Below are 27,266 nucleotides of genomic sequence, written 5' to 3'. Positions count from 1 at the left end.
GTAATGAGCAATTGTAATAAATAAGCAAAGTCTTCGAAGTAATGCATACTTTTAAAGAACTTAGATTTTATGGTATTTAATGCAAACAGAAATATTTTTAAATAGTTGTTTTATCGTGCTTATTAGGTAGAAATGCCTTTTTTTTTTTTTTTTTTTTTCTTTTTTTTCTTTTTTTTATGCTGCCAAAAACATCCTACTTGGATATTACAGTAAAATAAAATCATACCTTGCTTTTTACAATTTAATCTTTCATATTTTCATATTTTATTTGACACTAAAGTAAAAAAGATAAAAGAATAAAATTTTAACAAAACTATTAGCTTTTTTTTTTTATGTACTTTTAGACAAAATATAGCAGTTGAAAACTGGTTACTGAAAAGAGAAGTTCTTTCAAGTTATTACTGGACACTTGTTACTCTCATGCACTCAATGTTCTTTGGTTTTTTTTTTTGCTTTTTTTTTTAACATTTTTATGTAAAATATTTTAATTCAACTAGATTTTGAAAAATTGTGAGAAGCAAGGTTTGCCTTTATTTTATAATTTAAAGATCCAAGAAGCCATTGTTTTTTAATTTATAGCTATTGTTTTTCATATTTATAATCATATTTATAGTATATATATATATATATATATATATATATATATATATATATATATATAATCGTATTTTTATTTGTTTTATTTTTTGTCTCTACATTTGTCCCAAAATTTGACTACGTTGACGTAAATATTTTATTTCGGGTGTTATGAAATTTTATTTTGCAAATTGTTTATAAAACTTCGACATAAACCAATAGCTGCGTTTAAGTAAAATGGAACGTCAATCGAGGTAAGTCAAGCGCCGTATGTTTTAGGCTTTAAAAAATTAAACTTCAACCGAAACGAAATTTTAAACTAACTGCTACTTTAGTAAACAATTCTTATTAGTTTTGGCAGATTAATAGAAATGCTTCATAAATTGTCATATAGTGCATTCGACGGTTATTGACGTAACGTTCGCAAATTTGATATTTGATTTTAAATGCTTTCAATATATATTAGAAACTCGTGATGAAAGATTAAATAATTATACTATATATATATATTAAATCTATATATTGGTATAAATTTTTAGACTATAATATATATAGCGTTACGTATGTAACGAAAAATATATTCATTACTGACAAATTCTCTAACTCAAAGGACTCATGTTTGCTTTAAAAAAATGCGACTTGAGTTAAGATTGTCTCTTTTTTTTTTTTTACCCCGATAAGATTTAAATGATAAGTTGGGTAAAATTGTTTTTGTTAAAGAACCTATTTAATTCCGTAAAATATAAGACGTAGCCTGTGTAAAATTTACGACGTAGTCTATGTAGTCATAAACTATAAGGCGTAGTCTGAGGGAGTCTTTTGAATATATATATATATATATATATATATATATATATATATATATATATATATATATATATATACCACGCCGCCTGGGACAGCAACTCTGATTGGTGCGCCCTAATTTATCAAAATTTTTCTACATTATAGGTAAAGGATATTTTTTTTAAAGTATCTTCTATTCATTTGGCATCCCTTGGTTATCTACCGCCCAGTAGAAAGTGTCTCTTTCGCCCCCCCCCTTCCTCTCGGTGGCACTGTATATATATATATATATATATATATATATATATATATATATATATATATATATATATATATATATATATATATAGTATATATATATATATATATATATATATATATATATATATATATATATATATATATATATATATATATATGTATATATATATATATATATATATATATAAATATATATATGTATATATATTTATATATATATATGTGTATATATATATATATATATATATATATATATATATATATATATATATATATATATATATATATATATATATATATATAGTATATATATATATATATGTTTGTATATATAAAGGGGCGCCAAAAGCATTTTAGCAAACTTCAAACAATTATATGCTTATACTTATGTCAAATAATGGTGCTTTGAAAAAAATTGCGGTGATTGGAGCTTGGGAACAAAAAAGCCCCAAAATTTTGTCCCTATTTTGCATTGAACATTCCTTGTTAACAATAACAAGGAATGCTCAACGCAAATAATAATTAATATAAAGTTAATATAATAATTGTATATAAACAAGTTGTTTACAGTTTCTAACATCGCTTTCGAACTAACTTGAGATAACTTACACCAAAAACTTTTTATTAAAAAAGCTTTTCAGCTTTTTTAAAAAAGTATGGTGATTAACACATTTATAATGTGTTAATTTGTGTGTTCTTTGTTAATTAATGTGTTACTTTGAAATTTTAAAGCATTTATCAAATCAATGAATATGCTTAGTGTAAATTTGGAATTCTTAAAAGAGTAAGTCAGTAATACTGCATTTTACTTGAAGAAAAGCGTGATTAATGTAATTGTTTCCTGAAAACCAAATTAATTTTCTTTAGTTTATTACCAATTAGGGTATATTCTGTTGTGTATTATTTTTTTTTTTTTTTTTGAGAATGCTGTAGAACTGACTTAAGACGGTAGTTTTTTATGTTGAATAAATTATCTAGTTTGTAGGTTGAAGTTATTTTTACTATATCATCTGGGAAAGATTCTTAAACATTAGATGTTTTAAAGATTTTATAGAGAATATCTTTCATAACGTCAAAAAGTCAATTATAAAACTTCCATTTATACTATTAACCCTAATTAATCTGTTTCTTTTTATAGTTTAAATTTATTACAAATTGAAAAATTCAAAGTTGATTTGATTATGATATAAACTCATCCATCTACATAAAAAATGTTATTCGAGAGTGTTTTTCTTATTGTTGAAGAAAACTTGTTGAATTTAGAGGCGATTCATTAGAGTATTTAACTAATTTTTTTTTTTTTTTTGTCTTTCAAAAATAAGTTTTACTCGCTTTATGTTAACCAGTAATTTTTATCATTACCTGTCGAACTGGTTCAAATTATGTTAGTGCTTCATAAACAAGTCCATCTATTGTGGCATTTGTTTATAGTTAAAGGAAGAAGGAAACAAACAAAAAATTCTTTCTTCTTTTTTAGTAGGGTAAAAAAAAAAAATTTTTTGCGGCTTTTTTCCGGAGATTTTCAAATAACTTTTACATGCTGTATAGTAATTTTTCTGCTTAACTGAATTATTTTTTATATGTATTGTATATGTATTTGCTTTATTTTTAAGAATTTTTTTATTACTTTAGGTATGCAAGGACACACTCACGCACACAACCGTGTGTGAGTGTGCTGTTTTCTAAACTATTTCTTTTATAAAAATTTTAACACTTTTTATTATTCTCTCTATAAATAGTAAATAAATCTTTAGCAAATTGTTCTTTCATTTCACAATAAACGAATAAATGCGTTTCCAAATTTGAAATTCAGATAAATCCTCAATAAAACGTTAACAGTAACCATGTCTAATAATGACAAGGTGATAGACTAAAATAAAAATGGTAAGATTTGTTCTTAAAACGGCTAGTTATAATCGTAAATCATAAAGTCCAGTAATGTACTATAAAAAGTCAGTTATGTAATGTAAAAATCGTAAGTCTAGTAAATGGTCAAAAAGTGAAACTCTTTGATACTTTATTTTATTTCTACTTTCGTAACAATCACACGACATTATATCAATTAATATATAATTTATCAAGATTCAGTCATTAAGAATGGAGTAAATTGATTAAACATCTTCATAATCTATGGCTATACGACTATAAAGCCCTTCTTCTCCTCTCTTCCGGGCTATAAGGAGGTGAACACTATATAAATATAAACATAAATAATATAAAAAATATAAAAAGCAATACATTTGTGTAAATGCTGCGTGTAAAATATTTGTGTAAATGTTAAATGTAACATTTTCTGCCGAAGCACAAGTGCATAAGTGCGCCAACCAACACTTTTACAAACACAGTGCTGAAAGAAAAGTAAAATCCGGCGGCAAATTTATAAAATAAACTTTGGTTCTTCAACAACGCAAGTTCTAAGCCAAAAAAAACCTGCTGATATTTTATCTTAGAAAACTAAAAGTTGCCGAGACTATATTTATTCTATATATTTTGATAACTCAAACTATATTAAGCCGTTTTATTCAAATGTAAAAAAAATGCTTTCGGCAACAAAAATTATTAGCTTAAAGTCTTCGTTTTGTATTTCACTTGATGCTTGGCGTCAAAGTAATTAAAAATCTAATAAGTAATTTATGATTTTTTTTTAATTAAATTATATTAAAAGGAAATTAGTTTAGTTTTTTTGTTATAACAATTTTTAAAAATAATTTTAGCTAACAATATTTATTAATTCTATCATTGATCCAATTAATTGTAAATTCGCGTTTTGATCAAGTTTAAAATAAGTTTTATGAAAATTTAGTAACTTAAAATGATAGCAATAAATTAAAAGAGGTTGAACTTTGGTTACTCCTCGACCAATTTTACATTAGTGATTTATAAAAAAAAAGTGTTTTACTAAAATTAAATGTAACTCTTTAACAAAAAATCTAACTCTCAGACATTAAGTTTAGGATAATATGCCTTAACAAATAATTAATTTAAATTTAATGGATCAATACGACAATGGATTAATAGCAGACAGAGAGCAAAGTGCGATTGAGTCTCGCTTGCTTTGAAATAATATGTTAAAATTTGGATTCAAGGGGAAAAAACTTCTTTGTTTACCAACCATTTTGTTTTTTTAACGCTTTGAGTATAAAATTTAATTCAATAACTAGCCATTTCGTTTCCAGCGTTCTCTTTTTGTTTTTCGGTTGTTAAAGCATTTATTATCTTTATGTTGGAAGATTATATCTTCACCGTAGTATTTAAATAGTCACCGCTATCATTGCACAATTATTATCACATATTTAATACGTTAATATGATAGGTTTTTTAAAAAGTACTTTGTAGTTTTTTGAAGTTGTTTATAAAATGAGTTTGTTTAAGAATAAAAAGTAGATTTTTTTTGTTTTTTTAACATGGTTTTAAATGTGGAGAAAAAATGCCTTAAAGATTTTTGATGAATCTTGTTGATTAGATTGTTTATAGTTGTTTTTTTTTTAATTTATTTGTGTTGATTTGCTTTGAATTTTTCTAACTTTATTAGTTTCTCGATTGCTCTGTTGATTGCCAAACTTTAAACCACGATAAGTACTTAATAATAATATTTTATTTTTTCATTGATTCGACTGTGTCCGAGTTTTTGTAAGCACGCGAACTCACAGCGAGCTTTAATTCCTTAAGAAAACATTTTTTTTTTCAGTGACAAAAAAAAGATGTACTTGTTGTTTGCAGATTAAAAATTGATATAAATGTTTCCGAAATTCGAAACGAAGTACAAAAGGAAATATTTTAACGCTAGTTGATTTTTTAAATACACTTTTTTTAAAAAAAAAATGAGTATTACAATCGGTTCAGAAAATAATTTCATTTTGGATATGTTTATTTACTATCAAACTATGGAAGAATGGAAAAATCGCTTTAAAAAGATGTTTCGCAAACAACGGAACCAAGTTGGAAATTGGAAACAAAAAGGCCCGGGACACTTTCCCCGAAGCGCCTTTCAGCACCGTCCTTCTTCAACAGCCTCAACTTGTTACGATGATATTAACAATAACCCACCGTGTAAAAACCATTCCAATAGCTTTAGAAATGTAGTGAAGTCTATAAGACGTTTTTCAATGACCAAACCGCTGAAATTTTACAAAATGAGTCAGTAAATTTTGTTAAATTTGAAAAATTTTGTATCATAAAGAAAACTTTTATGTTTTCTATTTATAAAAAAAAGTTTTCAATGGTTTTCTAAAGTAAGAAAATTATTTATTAAAGTATGAAAATTATAAGTTTCCTAAAGTAAGAAAATTATTTTTTTAAGCAAGAGTTATGTGAATTGAGGACGCGTTTCCCTTTTCTTAGTTTCCTACTGCTTCTACTGTTATGAATGGGAAACTCTGAATGATTTTGAAGAGTTTTTTTTTTTTTAAATACATTTTTTGTCTGTTTTTTAAATGCAGTAAAGTGGCATGTTTATGTTTTTATTTCTGAGAGATTTTTTTATTTATTCTGTATGTCTTGAGAAATTTATCTAAATTGTTTATAATTTTTTTTCTTCTTCTTCTTTGTATCAGACGCCGTTTTCAAAGACATGTTTTCAGAAAAGTATGTTTGTTTATTTGTTTGGAAAGTATTTCTATTGTTTGATTTTTTTTTTAATCGTCTTTAGTAGCTGCTTTTCGTTGTCACTAACTTAATGTGTTATTTTTATTGTCAGACAAACTAGTTGCAACGAAGATACTGAATGGAATCAAAGCGATAAAAACTATATTAGAGTAAGGCCAAGAAAAGAGCTTAAGCATTCTTTTAGGTAAACTGTTTATCGCTATTTTTATAAAAGTGATCACATTTACTTAGATAAAACTTTTTTCAAAGCTCAGTTTAATACATTTTTTTTTGTTGTCGTTGAGAATCTAGCTATGATCAAATAAATGGCTCTAGAGATGTCAGCATAAAGTTGGATGTTTTAAGAAGATTTTCAAAGAAGTCTATAATTTTTAAACAAGAAAAAAGTAGAATGAGGCAAATGTTGGATGATGTAGGAACAGGGTAAGTTTTCATGTGGTGTTTTATAATGTAATATATAGTGGAAGGTAGCCAAAGATGGTATAACCTCTTCATAAGACGTTCATAAGACGTCTTTTTAGGACCAAATGCCGGCTGGGTAGTGTATTTACAAACTTGTAAATTTACTATGTTAAACTTAGTATATTTACAAGTTTGACAGAGTTATTTTTGTTTGCTCAAGGTAACTTAATTTTACTATTTTATATTTGCAATTTGCAAAATGCGATATATTAAAGAACAAAAATTTTACAACTCGCCTTGTAAATTTTTTATTATTCAATATATTGCAATGACGTCAGAGTGTAAAAATATTTAATAGTTTATTGTTGCATTGATATTTTATAAGTTTATTGTTGCATTGATATTTTATGCTTATCTCATTCTAATACCATGGTTGTACGATAGAAAACATAAGCTTCTGTCATGCTATTTAAACTATGTCGTAGGCGATGGAGCTTATGATGATACGTTTCGAGGCGCTTAATTACGAGTCACATTTCTAAGAAATCTTTTTTTATAGTTTATATCTCCTGAGCTTAGTTTTTGTAATCCGAAAAAATTAATGGTTTTGTTTATGATCAAGATACCTTTTACCTAAGTATAATCCTTAGAGATATAATTTTGTTTACATTTTTTCGGCGTTAGTTGGCAGCAGTTGGATAACTTGAAAAATGCGTTTATTTTTAAAGACTTTTATCAGAAAGTGCTAGGTGTTACATGGAACCTTTCTAATTGACCATTTCACCTTTCATTATAGTATTGCTAGGATTCGTGCATGTGCATAAGGAGATATTGGGATTTAGGACAAAAACGGGCCTAGTTGGCTCGTATTATCTACTATGGAAAAAAAATATTTTTGTAAAATTAATTATTTCTTTTTAATTGTAACGACATTTAAAAATTTATTTAACATTTACAAAACTATTTATAAAAAAAACTTCAGGGGATTTTTTTACGAAGAAATAGTGAGAGTACTGTTTTGTTTCATAGTAATAACTATTATTTATTTTTTAACTACTTTAAGTAATAATTATTGATAAATTTAAAATTAATAACTGCCAGAGTTGATATTAAAAACTTTTAAATAAATTTTACACTTTAAAATTATTTTTATAGTTTGCGCATATATATTCGGGGTGCGGAAGTTGGCGAACTTTTTATTATTATTATTATTTGTTTGTTTGTTTGTTTTTTGAGGTCTTTAAAGGACCTTTACAAAAAAAATTTTAATGAATGCAAATTGAAAATGTTATCTAAATTCAATTTAAAATAAACTCTTGTTGTTGTTTGTTTTAAAAGATAAGGAAGTTGCCACTAAAACTTATGTAACTTTTATAATATCTGAGATAATTTTGTTCTGCTATATAATTAAAAACATGAATAAAATTTCTCAGCTTTTGACTTTTAACAAAATGATTCAAACCTTCTTCGAATTGCACAGAATCGAAGATTTAAGTTGAATTTTAACAATTTCAAACTTTTTATCCGAAACAATCAAAAACTTTTGTAATTTTCGTATTTAAAACATTTTTAGATTAACTCGATAAGTTATTTTAAGCATGTTTTAATTTTTTTTTTTCCTCTTGAATCTCAAAATGAGGACAATCAAGTCAAAAATAAATATTTCTGTCAATGAGCACTTCTTAAAAGCCACCCGAGCTATATCTTATTTATTTTTTTTTTTTTATTAAACACCCTCTGTAAATGTGTTTACAAGGTAAAAATACATAAAAATAGTTTAAGATATATAAAGAGAGAATAAAGTATATCACTTGATAATGTTTTCTTCAAGAGTATTTTTGAAAATTGTTCGCTTTTGCTTTGCATTCCAACATTGAATTGGCGGTACTAAAATTTGATAAGTATCTACAGGAATCATATTTTCTGAAATATTAATTTTCACTCTCTTCTTATCCTAAATTAAGTTTTTCATATTTATTTTATGGATCTTACATAATTCCTTTATATCATCTAAAAATGAATATTTTAATGAACAGTAGTTAAGCTGAGAATTGATAATTTCAAAAGTTACTTTATTATTTAATAGATGGATAAATAGGTTTATTTTATTTTGTTGTATGTAAGTCGATATCTCCCGAACTTTAAATAGAGAGTTTATATAGTTTTTGCTATACTTAGAGATATATAAAAATGACTTAACTGCATTTCTTCCAAGTTTATCAAGTCTTTGCATTGTTGACTCTCTATTTTCACAGAGTTCCAGACCATGCGTTAGCGTCGGAACTGCTAAAGATGTATATAACTGAATAATTGAAGATGGATGTACAAACCGGGTACTTGATTGAATTAGAGTTTGCACTATTGTTTGGAAATTTGATACCCTATTGGTAATGTTTGTTCTATTGAGTGAGGCAAAAATAGATTTTTGTGTATCCCAAATAAAGCCTAGATGATTAAGTTTTTCATTTGGTTTTATTTGATGGTCGTCTAGGGTTATCTTGCAATTAGTTAATTGTCTTTTTCCCGAAAGCAACAGTTCCATTTTGACAGCATTGAGCTTTATGCCGTTTAAGTTATTATAAATATTACTCGTTGTAAGCAGCCTTTCAAGACCATATAGAGTGGAGCTAAGAAGAATGATGTCGTCAGCATAAGCAACAACACCTGTGAAGTTTCCATGGATAGAAGTACCTACAACGTTATCATTTTTTATAGTTTCGAGTAACTTTTCGGTGTATATGTTATATAGGTAGGGGGACAGAATGGATCCTTGTCTCACTCCTTGCTTAAGAGCAAATGAAACTGATTTGGAACTTAGGTAAGAGACAGTTGCGCTACTTTTGTGGTATAAAGAAGATATAGTGTTAACTATTTGGAGAGGTAAGTTTTTATCAAAGTAAAGTTTATCAAAGAGAATGTCCCAGTTGCAGCTGTCAAAAGCTTTTTCAGCATCTATAGAACATAAATAAATAGGCGAATTATTGTTGCTGTAATGCTAAATTGTTTCGCTTATAACAAATTCAGCATGCAAGGTCGAACTCTTACTATTGAAACCAAATTGAAGGGGATGTGTTTTTTTCATCTCAGGACTGATGAGTAAAATTAGGTATTCTAAAAGTTTCGTAAATATTGGAATAATACTGATGCCTCGGTAGTTATTTGGGTCGGTAAGTGATTTTTTATACGATTTGACTAGCGGTATAATAGTTGAAGTTGACATAGATGTAGGGGTCCTTCCATAATTAATTGAAAAGTGAAAAAATTTTCTTATCCATTACGTTAGTGCATCACACTGGGCATATTTTAAATGTTCTGCAGATATATTAAAATGATCTTGGCATTTATTTAATATTAGACAAGAAATACCGACTTTTATATTTTCATCGGTAATAGCTATTTCATAAGGATTTTCACAAGGTAGAATTTGACGATAAATAGAACTATGATTTAACCTTTCAGTATTTAATCGTTTTTCAAATATAGTAGCAAATTCTGCGGTAATCGATTCTTTATCCTTTTTATTGTTTATAGCAAAAAGTTTTGGATTTGAATTCTTTTTTATACACTTAAAAATATTCCAAAAGTTTTTTGAGTTATAAAAACTCTAACTCTAAGCTTTTTAAGTTTTATGTATTGTTGATATAGTTTATTGTTTTGGGCTGCTTTGACAGCTTTGCAGAAATTCTTTCGAGCAAAGAGGTATCGATTAAAGATAGAAGAGGTGGAGTCTTTTAAGAATCCCGTTTCCCTCCATTTTTGAAAATAATGTGAAAGAATTTTTTTACTTCAAGTTAACTCGGGAGTCCACCAGGATTTTGAATAATCATATCGTTTTTTTGACTTTAAGTGTTCTCTAAGAGCCCATGCTCCACTGTTAGTCATAGTACTATAGATTTGGGCAAGTTCATTTTCGAAATTACCAATAAGGTTAAGATTATTAAAATTTGTATTTAAGTCATCCTTATATAAGTTTATAAAGTCTAGATTATTCCAGAGATATCTTGGAATGCTAAAATCCTCTGTTATTTTATTTATATTTTCTTGATAATATTGACCTTTAAGTCCAATTGAAATCGATAGCGGCAAGTGATCACTTACATTTTGAAAAAAAAGAGGAATAACGATACATTTATATACTAGAAGAGATGTATGCTTTGAAATAGCTATATGATCAATATACGAGGAGTTTGGTAATATAAGATGTCTATAAGTAATTGCAGGACCAGACCCTTTAGTTACATCGACTAATTCTAATTCGTTTGATTCAATAAATTCAGATAAAATCAAAGAATAGTTATTTCTCTTAGAGCTAGTTCTTTCTAATAGAGCGTATATTCTGTGCGGAAAGGACTGGAAATTTCCAAGTATAATTACTTCGCCATTAAGTATGTCTAATTGACTTTTGTATTTTTCCAATGATGTTTGATTGTTTCGTGAAGAGGTTAGATAAATGCCAACTACAATAATGTCGATATAACCTTGTTGTAATTCTATTGCAAATATATTATCATCTTCGTAAATAGATATAATATTTTGAAATTGATGTTTTCGTATGAAAAAGGCATTTCCACAAAAAGATCGACCCTGTTCATGTTTATTTGCCTGGCTGAAATATAATGAGTGGGAGTTTTTACAGATGTTTTTGATTATAGAATATTCGAGTTTTAAATACCCAATTTAAAAAGATATATGCTTTTTAACTTTTGGTTTTAATTAACTTTAGAGATAGTTGATGAAATATGTCGACTTCTTGTAATAGGTAATCTATTATTCTGTTAAAATAATCTCCTGCTAGTCATTTTTTTCTTAACAACAATACTTGTGGTGTTTTAATAAACATAGTATAAAAATCTATTTTGTTTGAAAATATAAAAAAAAATTTTTTTAGAATATATTAGAAGCATTAATTACTGTGTCTTACACTTTTAAGAAGGATGTTTTTTCTACAAATAGAGAAAGAAAGGTATCGATACTTAACTAGTAAATATTATTACTATTATATACAAAAAGTTAGGATTTTTAGTAAAATTTTTATTGCTTGTTCACTTCGGTTAGCGTTTGTTTATATTCAAATATTTGCGCATGTTAAATACTGAATTCCGCAAATTGTGTGTGTGTGTGTTTATTATTGCCAGAGGTTATCGCTCTGGTAAACGTAACAGAGCGTTAGTCAAAAGTTACTTTTTAACAATCGTAATAAGAAAAAACGTTTTAAACGTATTTAAAGAAGTTTTTTAACATTTTTTCACTTACAAAAAAGTTGTAAAGAAATTGAAGACTAAACTGTTGGTCTAATATAAACCACTTGTCTAAATTAAACTGCTATACAACATTTACATTGTCCGTATTTTATTTTAGCACCAGTATTTACAACATGAATATTTACAGCATTATTTACAAAATATGTATTTACACTATTCTTTACTCTTCTTTTAAAACGTGGTTGTTGATTTTTATTTCAAAAATCCAATGTTTGTTTTTTTACCTATAAGCATACTCCATCAATTGTTTGATTCGAGAAACCAAATAGGTGATGAAATGTTAGTCACTAAAAAAGACCAGATGAGGAAATGTTTTGAGGCATAAAGCATTATTTTTATATATATATATATAGATGTATTGATAATTTTATACTGTTGTAGTTTTTAAAATATCTTTCCAAGAAATGAGTTAAATTATAAATTTTAATGTCACTTAATGTGTGAAATACCCCAAGTAAAGTATTTTTCTAGCGTTTGTTAAGGGTATCGGACTTAAACTCAAAATCAAAACAGTTCATATATATTTCCTAAAAATAATGTAAAACGGTTGCTTGCAAACAAAATTTGAGTCTTTCAAATAGATAAAAATTTGGCAAAACTTTTTTAGCAAGTTACTATCAACAAAAAACTGTAAAATTGCGTATTGATTTATATTTTAATTTATATTTTTAATTTTGCCGTAGAAAGTTACAATTTATAAAATAACATAAATAATAAAACAAATGGCTGGAGCAAGAAGAAGACATTAGTTTGTCTTATCACCGAGCCCCATTGTGGCTTCATTACAGGTCGTTTTTTACAATAAAATATACAAAATTGGGATAAATGCTTGTGATAAAATATATATAAAATGTGTAAAACTACATTTCACAATTGATATAACGGTTTATATATAAATTCGTTTTGTAAAATAAATTTAGAACAAATAAAAGTAAAAGCAAATAAAAAAAATAAATTGTGCTAGTGTATATTTTTTTACTAAAAATGAAAAAGAAAATTTAAGTCCGTAGATAATATAAAACGTTTTGATTCAGATTTAAACAGTTCAAGTGTATTTCTTTTGATAGTAACAATCTGGGGAAAAATTTCCACAAATAAGGTCCGCGGTGTTGGATTGAGTATGAATTGACTTTAATGTAAATTTTGGAATGATAAAGTTGTTATATGAGAATCTAGTAGGATATTCATGACTTATTTCGCTAAAATAGGGTTGAAATATCGGTGGAGATATTTTATTTTGTACATAAACTGTAAAACAAGATGTATGTTAATTTTGTATACATTCAATGCTCCAAGTTTGTATAAGAGAGGTTCACGAGACACTTTTTTACTTACTCCAAAAACAATTCTACAGGAATGTTTTTGTTTACAGTAGAGTTTAGCTTAGCTTAGTATAATTTGTGCTTCCCCAGGCCATGTTACCATAGCTTAGATGACTATGTATTAATGAAAAGTATAAACTTTTTAAAGAAATGATATTTAGGAAAGGTTTTGCTTTATACATTAATGAAATATTTCTTGAGAGCTTTCTCTCTAAAGTGTTTATATGGAGCTTCCACGACAAATTTCCATCCAACACTACACCTAGAAAGTTTATGAAAGTTTCTCTTTTTATAATAGTATTATTTATTTTTAGATCAGATAGTTTAAGAGGAATATTTTCATTTTTATTTGGTTTATGAAATAAGATGAATTGGTCTTTTTGACATTCAGAGTGAGAGTTTGTTACACACGAACCACTCGTTTATTTTATGTAATTCTTTGTTAACTATGTTAAGAAGTGTCTTAATGTCTCTATGTGGATAAAACAAATTGGAGTCATCCGCAAACAAAATTAAATTTAATAAGTTTAATGTTGAATATAAATCATTTATATAGAGTAAAAAGAATAATGGTCCCAAGATCGAACCTTGGGGAAGCAAGTTATGTCGCTATTTGTTGTTTTTGTTGTTTCATACTGAATATATTTGTTTTATAGATTTTTTTAAGATTACTTATTCAACTTTCTGTTTGATAAGTAATCTTTAAACCAAAGTAAGTTGTTATTTTTTACTCCATACACTTCAATTTTTTTTAGAAGAATGTTATGATTTACGGTGTCAAAAGCTTTAGAAAGATCAATAAAAACTCCCCACGTAAAGCAATCATTACTAAAAGCATTAGATATATGAGTAACTAGCTTAATTATAGCATGGTCGGTTGAGTGGTTTTTTTTAGTCCAAAATGTTTATCGTATAAAAAAAAGTTTTCCGTCAAATAATTGTAAAGTCTATTATATATATATACATAACGCGTTCTAGTAATTTGGAAAAACATGGTAAAACTGATATGGGTCTATAATTATTAGTATCAAAATCATCTGCAGATTTAAAAATAGGGGTAACTCGGGCAATTTTTAGTTTATCTGGGACAATGTCTGATTTCAGTGAAAGATCGAAGATGTGATGCAATGATGGTTCAATGATATCAAATACTGATTCTACGACAAAACTACTGATATTATAAAAGCCCGCACTTTTGTTATTTTTTAGAGTATTCATTATTAATTAATTCATTAGAATCTAGATTTGTTTCTTTCATAATCTTTTCTGTTCTTAATAAAGTAAGAATGAAATGTTGCAGAACTCGACGGAATTTCTGCTACCTATTTGTGACCCACATTAAGAAAAAAGCTATTTAGATATTCAGCTACTACTATCTTATCACTGACAATCAAAAGCTTTTTTGGCAGATTGCTTTTTGTACAGTTATTATTACCGACCATCTCTTTAATCGTATTCCATGTTTTCTTAGCATTTCCATGGGTTTTTTTAACAAATTTGAATAATAAAGCTTTTTTGAGTATTGTTTTGTTTTTTCAAACAAGTTTTTATAATTTTTGTAAGTAATTTTATTTTTATATGTTTTATTTTGTCGTAGAGTTTTCTTTGTTTTTTTGTTTTTTTGAGGATTTGATTAAACCTTTAGACATCCAAGGAATTAAAAGTGACTTTTTGTTTATAACAACAGTTTTAACTGGAAACGCTTTTTCATAATATTAACAAAGTTGACCTAGAAAAAGTTCGTAGGCGTTGTTCGCATCGTTTGATTGCAATGTAAGGTCCCGCTCAACATTGTGTTTTAGTAAATTTTTGAGTTTTTGTGAGGAGTCTTCATTGATCTCTCGTATGTATATAGGAGGTTAGAGAGTGGTATTGTTTGGTGCTATGTTTTTAGTAGTTAAGAAGGTGGGAAAGTAATCTGAAAGGTCTGTCTTAATTATACCTTTGAAAACATGGGAATTGTTGGTTATTATATCATCGACTAAGGTAAGGTAGAAGAATTTTTAGTTATTTTGGTAGACTTGATAATTGTTGGAATGAAACTGTGCTTAAGTAGAGTATCAATAAAATGTTTAGCATTGTTATTAGAAGTATGCTTCAACAAATTAATGTTTGTACCAGTAACTATGTAAACATGCTTTTATGTGTTTTTAATTTTGTTTAAGAATGAGCTAAGAAAAGTTTTGAATGTTTTAAAATTTCCACCTGGTTGTCAATAAAACTACCACCTGGTTGTCTATTAATAGTATTTATGATTATGTTTTAAGAGTTTTTGTTGCATAATAATAAAAATCTGTTTCATTCACACTAAGATCCCTACGCAAAATAAAGCCAATTGAATTGTGGATATAAATACTTACGCCTCCTCCAGCATGAATTTTACGATTGATGAACAGATGTATAATTTTTTAATTCAAATTGTGCATTTTTTTCACATTTACATCAAGTCTCTGTAAAATAAATAATGCCGAAATCATGTTTTATTTCGTCAAGCAAAAAATTAAAATTTCAAAGTTTTTGTTAAGACTTTAAAATTGAAATGAGACTTTGTTTTGGTGATATATTTTGCAGTTTGGTAAACCGAGTAGTAGTTATTTGATCAAAGTATTTTGTATAGGTATCTTTATCACTGAGACTTAAATTTTCAAGAAAATATTTATCGCAAATTGCCTTCCATTTAAAAATTAATAATAATAATAATAAAAAACTAAATATAAAGAAAAGAAATAAAGATACTTATTTAGTGTTTCGATTTAACTCCTTCACAATCAGTTAATCATATGCTAAAACAGCATATTTTCCGGAATTTCTTGCAATCTTCATTTTCTCAATAAGGTCCCGTCGTATTTTATTTCTTTCTTCCGAAAAGTCCTCGTTTATAAAAATCCCTTTTCCTTTAGCTTCTTAGCATTTTTCAAAATTAGTTCCTCATCTTTATAATTTAACAATTTAAGTATAGCAGTTCTTGGGGTATCCATATTGTTATTAACTTTTCAAATTCTGTGTGCTCTTTCTATTACTATATTTTTTTAGCTGAAGCTGTTCATTAAAAGTTGTTTGAAGTTTTTGTTCAGTATTTTCCCAAGTTTCTCGTTCATTTTCTCGTAATCCGTAAATTCTTATGTTATTTCTTCTATTTCTGTCTTCAAACTTTCTCATTATTTCTTTTAGCTCGCGACAAGTTTTTGCTTCGTCCAAATTTTCTTGTACGTAAACAATTTTATTTGAAACGTTTGCGATTTCGTTTGAGATTTAATTTTTTCATCAATCAAAGTATCTTGAGTGAACTCAATACTTTTTCGTTGGTCTTCAACAGTTTGTTGTAAAGTTTTTTGTTTTTCTTCTACGAAAGACAAACGTTTAGTAAATGACTCGATCGATTTCAAGATTATATCCATATTTTCATTTTGAATTGTTGTATTTCTAGAAATAACTTTCAATGTCTTTTTTGCTTGCCATTTTTAATTTAATGATATTTTTTTTAAGTATAAATATATAAATGTATAGATCCACACATATTTCTAGTATTAGTTTATAAATTTTTAATTCACTATTAAAAAATATTTACGTCTGTTCGTTAAGGTAGGATAATCTCAAATATAATAAAATTTCATTGTAAAATTAAATATTTTATTTTTAATTTATTTTCACTTTAAATTTATTGTAAATTTCATTTCTGAAAATCATTTACGCTTTTTTTTCACAATTTGTTGATTTTGAGCAACTCCTACAAAAAATTGTTTTAAAAAAATTTAGCAAATCATCAAAGTTTAAAAAAAATTGACCAAATCATTGAGGTTTTACAAAAATTAACCAAAATCATTGAGGTTTCACAAAAATGAGAAAATCAGCAAGGTTTTAAAAAAAATGAGAAAATCAGCAAGGTTTTTGTAAAACATGAACTTTCTCACATTCTTATATAAGCAGTTTTTTTTGGAACTAGTTTGATCATAACCAGAGCTGCGGCTAGGCTTTCCCACACACTCCAATTAGGAGGGTGAGGGGCATTTTCAAATTTAGGGGACCTTTTGGAAATTGAAGGAGCTTTTTTCAGCAAATTTTTTATGAAAATAGGGCTGACTGCAATTATAGCGTGAAATTATTTTGATCTTTTTTCTTTTTAGCTTTTAGGTATTTGTATAAATATATTATCTATGCAAATAATATTTTAATAAATATTACTTATATTACAAATTATAAAAATATTTTGCAACTTTTTAAATTATCTATCCTTAAGGAATAAAATGAAAATTAGAACTATTTAACTATTGAAAAAAAGAGAGAGAGAGAGAATTACTTTTTAACGAGATATCTTCCAATAAACATTAACATGTATTTTCGCTTTTCGCCATCGGTTGGTTACCATGGTAACTACTATTTTAAGTTAAAGTCTTCAATATAATTCGATTAATAAAAGTTGCAAAATATTTTTATATTTTGTAATATAAGTAATATTTATAAAAATATTATTTGCATAGATAATATATTTATACAAATACCTAAAAGCTAAAAAGAAAAAAGATCAAAATAATTTCACGCTATAATTGCAGTCAGCCGTTTTTTAAGTTGGAATTTCTTGGAGAATAAAGAAAGACAGTTTAAGAGAAACGTGTTAACTCGTTGACGAGTCACGCAAAAATGAATTCATGAATGTGGAATAAAAGATGATTGCTCATTAGAGCAGTAACCATTTTTAAAAAAGTAGCATTCATAAAAAAGATAAATAGCAGTGGCGGATCCAGCATTTTTTAATCTTTGAGATAGCTAACTTTCAGATATGGAGCTAACTGCAAACATTTTTATGTTTATACTTATATCAAACAATGAGGGTTTGCAAAAAATTGCGGTGATTGGGGGCTGGGAATAAAAAAGCCCCTAAACTTTTGCTACACCTGCCCCAGACGTGAGAGCAACAAGTTGATGAAATATATTTTGTATTATTCTCAACTAGACTTATATTCATCGATAATTTTTAAGTTTCATAGTATTATCTCTTAGCGTTCCAAAATTATGATCATATAAAAATTACAACCCCCTCAAATTGAGGGGGGTTTGAACTTTATATGGTCATAATTTTTGAACGCTGAGAGATAATACTATGAAACTTAAAAATTATCGATGAATATAAGTCTAGTTGAGAATAATACAAAATATATTTCATCAACTTGTTGCTCTCACGTCTGGGGCAGGTGTAGCAAATATTTTGGGGCTTTTTTGTTCCCAGCCTCCAATCACCGCAATTTTTTGCAAACCCTCATTATTTGATATAAGTATAAACATACAAAATGTTTGGAGTTAGCTACATGTCTAGAAATTAGCTATCTCAAAGATAAAAAAATGCTGGATCCCGCCACTGAATAGCCTTATATTTTTTTAATATAAAATAATAAAATAAAATACAAGAAAAGTTGTCCGAAATAGTATACTTTAAAAGCCAATGCTGGAAGCTCATTAGAGTTTTTAAGACTTTCAAAATAAAAATTTGGACACTGTAAAAATCCTCCAATAGTTTTGCTCGCGCCACTTACTGGAGCCAACGGTTTTTAAAGTATTCAGTTCGGTAACATGTTTGACTTAAATTAACAATACAGTCAACAATAGCTATAACTTTCAATAAAAATTTGTCAAAAGAAAGAAGGCGTCTAAACTTTGTTTTTAAATATTTTTTTAACTTTGTGTTTATTTAATAATATTTATATTTTATTGAAAACAAATAAAAATAACTTTAGTTTATTTTGATGTAGTAAATTATTTGATGAGAAAAAAAACATTGCCAGCAACTGATAAGAAAGGCATTTGTATAATCTCATTAAAAACGTAATTGTCAAAAAAAAAAAAAAAACACGTGCCAATACAAAACGAAATGTGCTTACGAGCATGTGACCTTAAATACAAGTAAATGTGATATAAAGTTGTATAATCAGAATAAAGACAAATTAAATAATATAAAACAAGGGCGGATTTCAATAAGGAGACTTTGATGTGCTAGATATTGATATTCGGTTCCATGGCTTTTTTATATTGTTTACATCTGGATTGAATATATTTTTGTCTGGCCACTGAGAAACCATACTATTGATAAAACTTATTATTATAATTATTATTGTTATTATTATTATTATTATTATTATTATTAATATTATTGTTATTATTGATTATTATTATTGATAAAATTGATAAAAAGAATTTTATTGATTAATTTATAGACTTTTTATAAATTAACACTCTATAAGTTAACTTTTAAGTTATTAATTTATAAAAAATTCTTTTAAAATTAAAAATAGAAATAATCGATAACCTTTCAATAGGTTTTTAATATTTTAATTTTTACTATCCGTAGTCATTTTGCGATGGATGCGGGTGCTTTACCTCGCACCCACATTATTTATTTAAAAATTTATAATGTAGCTTTAAAATAAATTTTGCAGTTGAATTATAGCAGTTGAATTAATAGCCGGGGCTAGTTAGATGGGATGCTAGAAATGAGAGTCTTTTAAAACTACTTAAACATATATCTTGATACATTATCATTTATTATATTATATTTCAAAGTATCTCAGCCAAATTTAATTAAATCTGCACACTATATACATTAAAACATGCTAGGTGCTATAATAAACATGCTATAAGCGTAACCTTTATTTTATATAATACTTTCTTTAACTTTTTTTTTTACTTTAAATTTGTATTCTATTTAAACATTAACACAGCATTTACAAAATCCTAAAAGTCACGCCGTACCTTTTTTTACGCCGATCATGATTTAAGCACATTTCAAGGACCTTTCAAACCTTAAACACTAAGAGTTAAATAATGATTTTGCAATTAGTTTACTATAGAAACAATTAGGCTTGTTAACCATAAAGTATAATCGGCAAGTGCAATGCAATTTTAATCTTTTTTTCTTTTTTTTTTTTTCTTTAACCTTTTTCGTGGCATCTACAAAACATTCATATTGCAGCAATGCAAAGACGTCATCATAATAAATTCCAAACATTTAATTTTTTTTTTACTTAATAATTAATACAATGAAGAAAAGATTTAAAATAATGAAACAGATTAAGTTCCCTCCTCCTTTAGCTAATGTAAAATGTGCTCTTTATTTTTGTGATCATTTCAAAATAAATCGCGTTAATGACTTGCGGTTTCCATTGCGTGCAGCAAAACTGTACGTTTTTCACCAGAAAACTGTCATAAAATGTCAACGCACTGTTTAAAAATGTTGGAGCAGAAAGAAAACTTATTAATGAACTTTGCCTTATTGATAAATTCGTGGATTTTCATTGTTTCTCAAAGGTTACATAAGATAAAAGTAACCCTAAAAAAAAGTTCTTTTAAACAAACTGAGCTATTACCTATTTGCGGTTGGCAGTAAGTCTTTTTAATTTAAATAGTGATTTTGAAAAAAATTGACGTTAACAAATTATCACCTTTTTATTGATTTAGAGCTGACGTTAAACCACCACGTAATGAATGGCGCACCCTTAAACTGTCCAAACATACAGACCAAGATTTTGGTTTTTCTACACAAGTAAGTAGTTTAATTATGACTTTTTTGTGTGTGTACGTCTTATGTAAATCTTCGAATCCCGTTGTTAAAAGTTAAAAATAAAACTGTTTTTTTTCGTTTTCTTTAAATTCGTGTTTCAAAGTTAAAGACTGAGATAGAGATGCAAAAAATTTACATAGTTTCTTCGGCTGTTGTGACCCCCCTCTGTAAACGTTAAAAAGTGAAAAAAAAAAATTAAGAAGTTAAGCATCAGCACGAGATACAAGTTTAGTTTTGGTTTATTTTTATTTTTTGCTAAAGCCATTGTCGGTTTCTATAGTCCGACAAGTTGAATTGCCCTCTATTGTAGGCATTGTAAAATTCTCTTTAATGTAAGATTTTTGAATGCTTGATTAAATAAAAAACGGTGTGGTCAAAAAAAAGAGTTCTTCAAGAATAAATTTAAAAAACAGCATTTTTTTTTTTTTTAATTTTTTTATTGTAACGTTTGAATGAACGCTAAAATAATAGTTATGTTTTAACTCGAAACTAAAAGTTTTTTGATGATTTTAAAATAAATTTAACTTTTTTAAATAAATTTAGCTCTTTTATATATTTGTCAAAAGCGTTGGCATAGTTTCTATTTAGAAATAAAAACAATTACAAGTTCTTTTTTTCAGATTTTTGGAAAAATTTAAAACACTTCACCTTTTTTTTAAGTTTGACTGCTAATATTAACAAGCTATGAAGTCCAGTTCACGGCTGGCTCAAGATCTGTTGTTCATCGGACTGATATTATGTTGTGTTATATGATAAATGATGTTATGTTGTGTTGGCGTTGCATTGGATTATTAGGTCTAACTTTGTATCTCGTATTCTTCAACCATTATTCTTCAACCATTATTCTTCAACCATTATTAATGCCATTAGTGCAAACGATGGTTAACATTTGTTAAATGACTGTTTATATTCACCCCTTCTTCTACTCGCTTAACGTTTGCTGGAAGAAGAAAATGGAAAAAGCGAATAAGTCCTAATCTTTTATCTGCTGTAGTTAATCAGATCACATGCTATAGGGTATGGCGACATGGCTGTAAGATTTTTTTACTATTAGAAAGGCAACTTAACCTACCAAATAATGGTTAAGAAAAATTATCTCTTTGATTTTTTATATGAGAAAATAGTGCCTAAAGTTTTCGATGCTGTGCAACCTACCGCTGCTGGGTGTATTGATCAGGTGTGGAAGGGATTTTAAGCAATAAACGAACGAATACATTTTCAAATTTATACTTTAATGACGTAAATTTGATACTAAAGTTTTCAAAATGAAGAGAAAAAATAAAATGGTGATAAGCCACCATAACATATTAAAAATAGTGATTTTGTGCAAATATCTTGAATTTTGAAGCCCTGTTTAAAAATTACTAATTTTTTGTTTACTTCATGAATTGTTTACTTAACAAAGCTGTTGCTTCATGTTTGGTAGTGTAGTTTTACTTTTTCAAATCTGCTACCCCAACTAGACAAGGTGACACATATGTTAGATTATAATGAGAATGAATTAGGAAAAACAAGGGTAACTAAAATCAAAATAACTAGGTAAAATATCAACGTCTATCAATGCCATATTCAAATATTTATAACTACCGTAGAGAAAAAGAGCATTTATAAAGTTTCACTTTATTTACTAAAAATAGCAAATGTGGCCGTGCATATGACTTGACTGCTACTAAGCAAACCTTTATTATGCATTGTATTACTATTCTGATTTTTTTCCTTTCACCAGGCTTGGTCGGGAAGCGGGAACAGTCACTCTCGAATACTGACCACGGAAATAATATTTAGTTGCGAAAAACTGGCCAGGTTTTTTAGTCGTTTTTTGAACCAATATAATTAGTTTGTACCAACAAACTAATTTCATTTTTCATTGGAAGAAGAAAAATTTATCAAAATAGATTTAAGATTTTCAATTTTACCCATCTTCTACCAACTCAAATTTACACCTTTTTTTTTTTCTCCCCTTTTTGTTGTGAGGAGAAGTAAGTTAAGCTATATATTCTTTAACGCCTAAGTAATTTTTAATGGTATTTTTAAGCTTTCAATAATTTTTAATGTATGTTAAGCTTAAAAAATTTTTCAAAAACATATTGTCTCAACAAATGCATTAAAGTGAAGGAGGAGAGCAAATATTTTATTTGTGATGTAAGGATGTCATTAATTAAGAAGTTTATTACATCTTAATATATTGATATCAATGCGCTTATAACAAATCTTAATATATTAATATCAATGCGCTCTTAACAAATGTGTAAAAGTACAATTTGTAAATGAAATCTCAAACCGTATTTACCAATATACCAACTAATTTTGTTTCTTTTATATCAAATATAAGTCATTTAACCACTTTGACAGTTAAGAAGTAAATTTATTAAATGCAAATGATTGTCAAAAAAAATAAGTTCTTACAGAGCCATAGAGATAACGAATGATTTTTACGTCCTTAAAATCATATTCAACTTAACTGGATACTTCCGATTGAAAGACCAATTGGGTTTTTAAATAAGCGTAACCTGACACCGAATGTTTAATTATCTAATTAAATCCTTATTCCACTTTACATGTTCACATTTAAAAATTTAAATATAGTTATCATATAATATTAGGAGGACTTGGGCCCAGACTGCGGGGAAAGCAAATTGTTTAATCCAACAAAATAGATGTAACAATTTATAAAAATAAAAATAAATCATTATTCTAGAATTTAAAAAAAAATGTTTTAATTTATAAGTTAAATTTATATTAATTAAACCATTTTTTAAGAATACGTAAAAATTCAAAACGTAATAATATAAAATTTAAAATTTAAAATTTATCGGTTGAATTTATCTGCAAATTGTTATTATAAAATTATATCATATTTTAAATCATGTAATTTTATCATTTTTCATATTAATTTAGTTTTAACATGTCTTTGTCATTATCATTTATTTCACCTCCTGACTATTGCAAAGCAAAAGATTTTGACTTTACTTAGATGTACTTCTTTAGGGACGTCCAAAATTTTTACAAATAAGGAAATTTTTTATTTGCTTTTCTAACAAACCAAATAAAAATTTAAAAACATTTTTTATTGTATAATAAAGTAAAATTGGGGACGTTTATTGATCTATGTAATTAAATATTATATATTAGGAAATGCTTTAACCTCCAGTTGAGAAATATTACGTAAACTTTAAAAACCGCTTTAAGCAAGAACCAATTATTATATATATATTTTATTTTTATTTTGCAAGCGACTATGAAAGTTAAATTCAACAATAGAAATTTATTACAATTGACAATTAAGTAAAAGAATATTTTTTATAGTTATGCGATATTTAAGTATTATATTATTATTATTTTATTTTCAAAATTTAATCAATTTTTGAGCAGCCGTAGCGCAGTGGTTAGCGCGCTCTCCCCAGAAGCTAGAGATCCATGGTTTAACGCTCGGAAGCTAGAGATCCATGGTTTAACGCTCGGAAGCTAGAGATCCATGGTTTAACGCTCGGAAGCTAGAGATCCATGGTTTAACGCTCGGAAGCTAGAGATCCATGGTTCAACGCTCGGAAGCTAGAGATCCATGGTTCAACGCTCTGGGCAAGTTTTATAACATCGGTTAAAAAGGAGGCGTGAATTTTATTTCAAATTCTGTTCTGCGGTGCTCTCTGAAAAGACCGTAAGGGCTTCTTGGGGCGCTTAAAATAAAAATTTAAAAAAATAAAGTAAAAAATTTTCAGGTACGTCTTCAGACGTACCCTAGATCCGTCCTTGTTAATTTCTTTATAGAACGAACTAAATTAAAATAAACGTAATTATTTATTTAATATAATTGCTTTTAAAGTTCAACTTTAACAAAGTTAACAAAAGATTATTTTTGTTCAAACAGCAACTAAGAACTGTTTTGTAAATAGGAGTGTCAAAGATTTAACGATATATTTTAATATTATTCATACTAAAGGATTTGTAAACATATTAAAAAAATATAAAAGACGGCCCCTTACTCTGCATCTGATTTACCCTGTGTGCAAAATTAAACTTATTTTAACTTTAAAGGATAAAGATCAAGGGGTGGTTTAAATTAATAAAAAAAAATTAAATTGTTTTGCATAACAGCTGAATGTGGTCTATAAAACAAAACAACACTAAATTTAAACTCTTGGCAGGCAGGTCTCTAATATTATAAAAAAAAAGTTCTTCAAAAATAGCTTAACCTGAGTCTCAAATTAAGCGAAAATTTAAAAGTTATCATTTTTTTTTAATTTTACAAAATTTTAAAAAAATGATAACTTCTTTGAACAATATTATTTTAAATTTTAAGCAGCAAAATCTGAAAAATGTAAAAATTCACTTTTTACATTTTTACATTTTTTTGTAAAAAAAAAAAAAATAAAAAAAAAAGTTCATTTTTACAAGTTTTTTTGATAATTTTTCTTACCATCAATATGTTTCTTTCTCCAGATGTTACATAAATAACTTTTATTATACAAAGTAATTAAATAAATAGAAACTTTTTTTTCGATGTTTAAATGTAATAAAAAGAACAACTCTGAATTAACTAAGATTTAGTAAATATTTTTTTATATTATAATTGTATACAGGACGAAGAATTATTTGGTAGATGTTTGTATATGAGTATGTTTGTATTTGAGAGAGTATAGATTTAATTATATAAAACTGTTCGGTGTTTATTGTAATTAAAGGTTTTAAAAAGATGGAGAGGTTGAATAATTAACCAATTTTGGGTTAGTAAAGTCAACTACATCAGATTTGCATTCGCGACAATCACATATTGCGTTAGTTGTCGCAACTGCATTTGATTTGATATTCACGTTAGCTCAACCATATTTTCATGTAGCGCCAACATTCGGCCAACTATAACGCGTTGTTAGACCAACAATAAAAAGCCAAACCAATTGAATTGTGCTGATCGGCAAATTATCTTAATTATTTACTTTTTTAAGGTTAAACTATTGATAAGAAACATTCTAACAATCGTACTAGCTGATTAAAAAAAAACGGACACTCTCCTATCTTTATGTTCTCTTTGGTTACCAATGTTAATTTATTTTTATTTTAAACTCACTTGAATTACTAAACTTAAATTAAACCTAGTAACTTTAACTTTTCTAGAAATATACGTTTCAAAAATGTGATGGCACCGTTGAAAATCGTGTATTTGTCGACAATGTAATAGATGAAGGGTCCGCATATTTAGGTGGATTAAGAAAGGGCGATGTTATTTTAAAAGTAAACAACGAAAAGGTTGAAGATATCGATTATAACAAAATATTAGAACATATTCAAGGTGACAAAGATCAGCTAGAGTATGTTTCTTTTTTACATTTAAAAAAGATTTAATTTACTTAGTACTATTTAGTGATAATTGTAAATTTTATAGAATTGTAGTAAAGTACATGGATGCTGTCAATCACAGAGCTTTAACGGAAAGTTTAAAAGAAAAAGAAGCGGAGCTTGCTGCTAGGAAATTGCTTTTAGAAAAATTGGAAAAAGAAATCGAAGAATTATATTCATTAAGTAAGTTTTTTTCGGAAGTTAATCAACTACTTTTTTATTTCAGTAGTTTTTGTGAAATTATTTATAATTTTTTATTTTTCATTAAAGATTTAAACGAATACGATAGTGATAAAGAAGATATAAACAGGTCATCAATTTACTCTAATGCCTCTGACAACGGCTTGAACACTTCTGATTTATCAGACGACATTGAAATAAAAATAAGAGAAACTGAAATCTTTCCATCGTGTGATTCATTAGAACAAATTGAATTTTTAGGTATAAATGAATTAAGTATTGAAACAGACTTATTGGATTCCTATTCTGAAAAGAATAAAAATGGTCCGACTGTTCGAAGGGCAGAAAGTATGCCTGTACAAAAAAACAAATCAAACTTGAACTTTAAATTTAAAACAACTAACGAAGAATATAGAATCAGCGATATTATTGAGGAGCATAACTGCGTTAATCAAAATGTTAATTGCGAAGAAACTCGAAATGATAATGGTAATTCCATCCACATATCGAACAGAACTAAATCATATAAAAAAGCTATAAAATATAAAACCAAAATTTGAACCGATGCTCAACAATTCTGCTGCTTTTTATGACTTTAATTTGATTTTAAAGTTTTCTAAAAACTAAATGTAATTTATTCTTAAGATTCATGTATTATAATTATAGTTGTGTGTTTTAAGCGTGTGGGCGCGCAAATAAAACATGAAATAAATACAAATTAATGATAATTTTCAATTTAAGCGTACATTATATGCCTCCAGAAAAATTTTTGCTAAATAAGGATATTTTGCTCAGTATTGTATCATTTCTGTATTTAATAATGTTGAAAGATTTTAGGTTATTAGCATGCAAAAATATACTTGTTCTTTACAATCTTGTTTATTTGATGACGTGGTGGTTTGACTGATGATGTTCTTTGTCAAGCACTGATTGTTCATTTGGCAGATAGATTTGATGACACAGGTTTTTTTTTCAGGATATTTTTCTCAG

The 27,266-nt window shown here is 27.0% G+C and overlaps 1 protein-coding gene across 3 annotated transcripts in view; it reads left to right on the top strand.

Moving 5' to 3' along the window:
• LOC100215135 (uncharacterized) overlaps positions 1-26,941 on the top strand; it is a 61,695-nt gene extending 34,754 nt beyond the window's left edge. For all 3 annotated transcript variants that reach the window (XM_065800462.1, XM_065800464.1, XM_065800463.1), the window contains 7 exons: positions 6,177-6,207; positions 6,320-6,412; positions 6,520-6,651; positions 20,660-20,744; positions 25,875-26,068; positions 26,143-26,279; positions 26,367-26,941. In XM_065800462.1, the coding sequence (XP_065656534.1) occupies positions 6,177-6,207; positions 6,320-6,412; positions 6,520-6,651; positions 20,660-20,744; positions 25,875-26,068; positions 26,143-26,279; positions 26,367-26,836 (1,142 nt within the window). In that variant the 3' untranslated portion in view covers positions 26,837-26,941. The remainder of the gene's footprint in view (positions 1-6,176; positions 6,208-6,319; positions 6,413-6,519; positions 6,652-20,659; positions 20,745-25,874; positions 26,069-26,142; positions 26,280-26,366) is intronic.
• Positions 26,942-27,266: the final 325 nt, after the last annotated feature.

Source organism: Hydra vulgaris, chromosome 06 (genome assembly GCF_038396675.1).
Source record: "Hydra vulgaris chromosome 06, alternate assembly HydraT2T_AEP".
Taxonomy (NCBI): Eukaryota; Metazoa; Cnidaria; class Hydrozoa; order Anthoathecata; family Hydridae; genus Hydra; species Hydra vulgaris.
The sequence above is the reverse complement of the archived record's forward strand: the minus strand, read 5'-3'. Positions and strand labels throughout refer to the sequence as shown.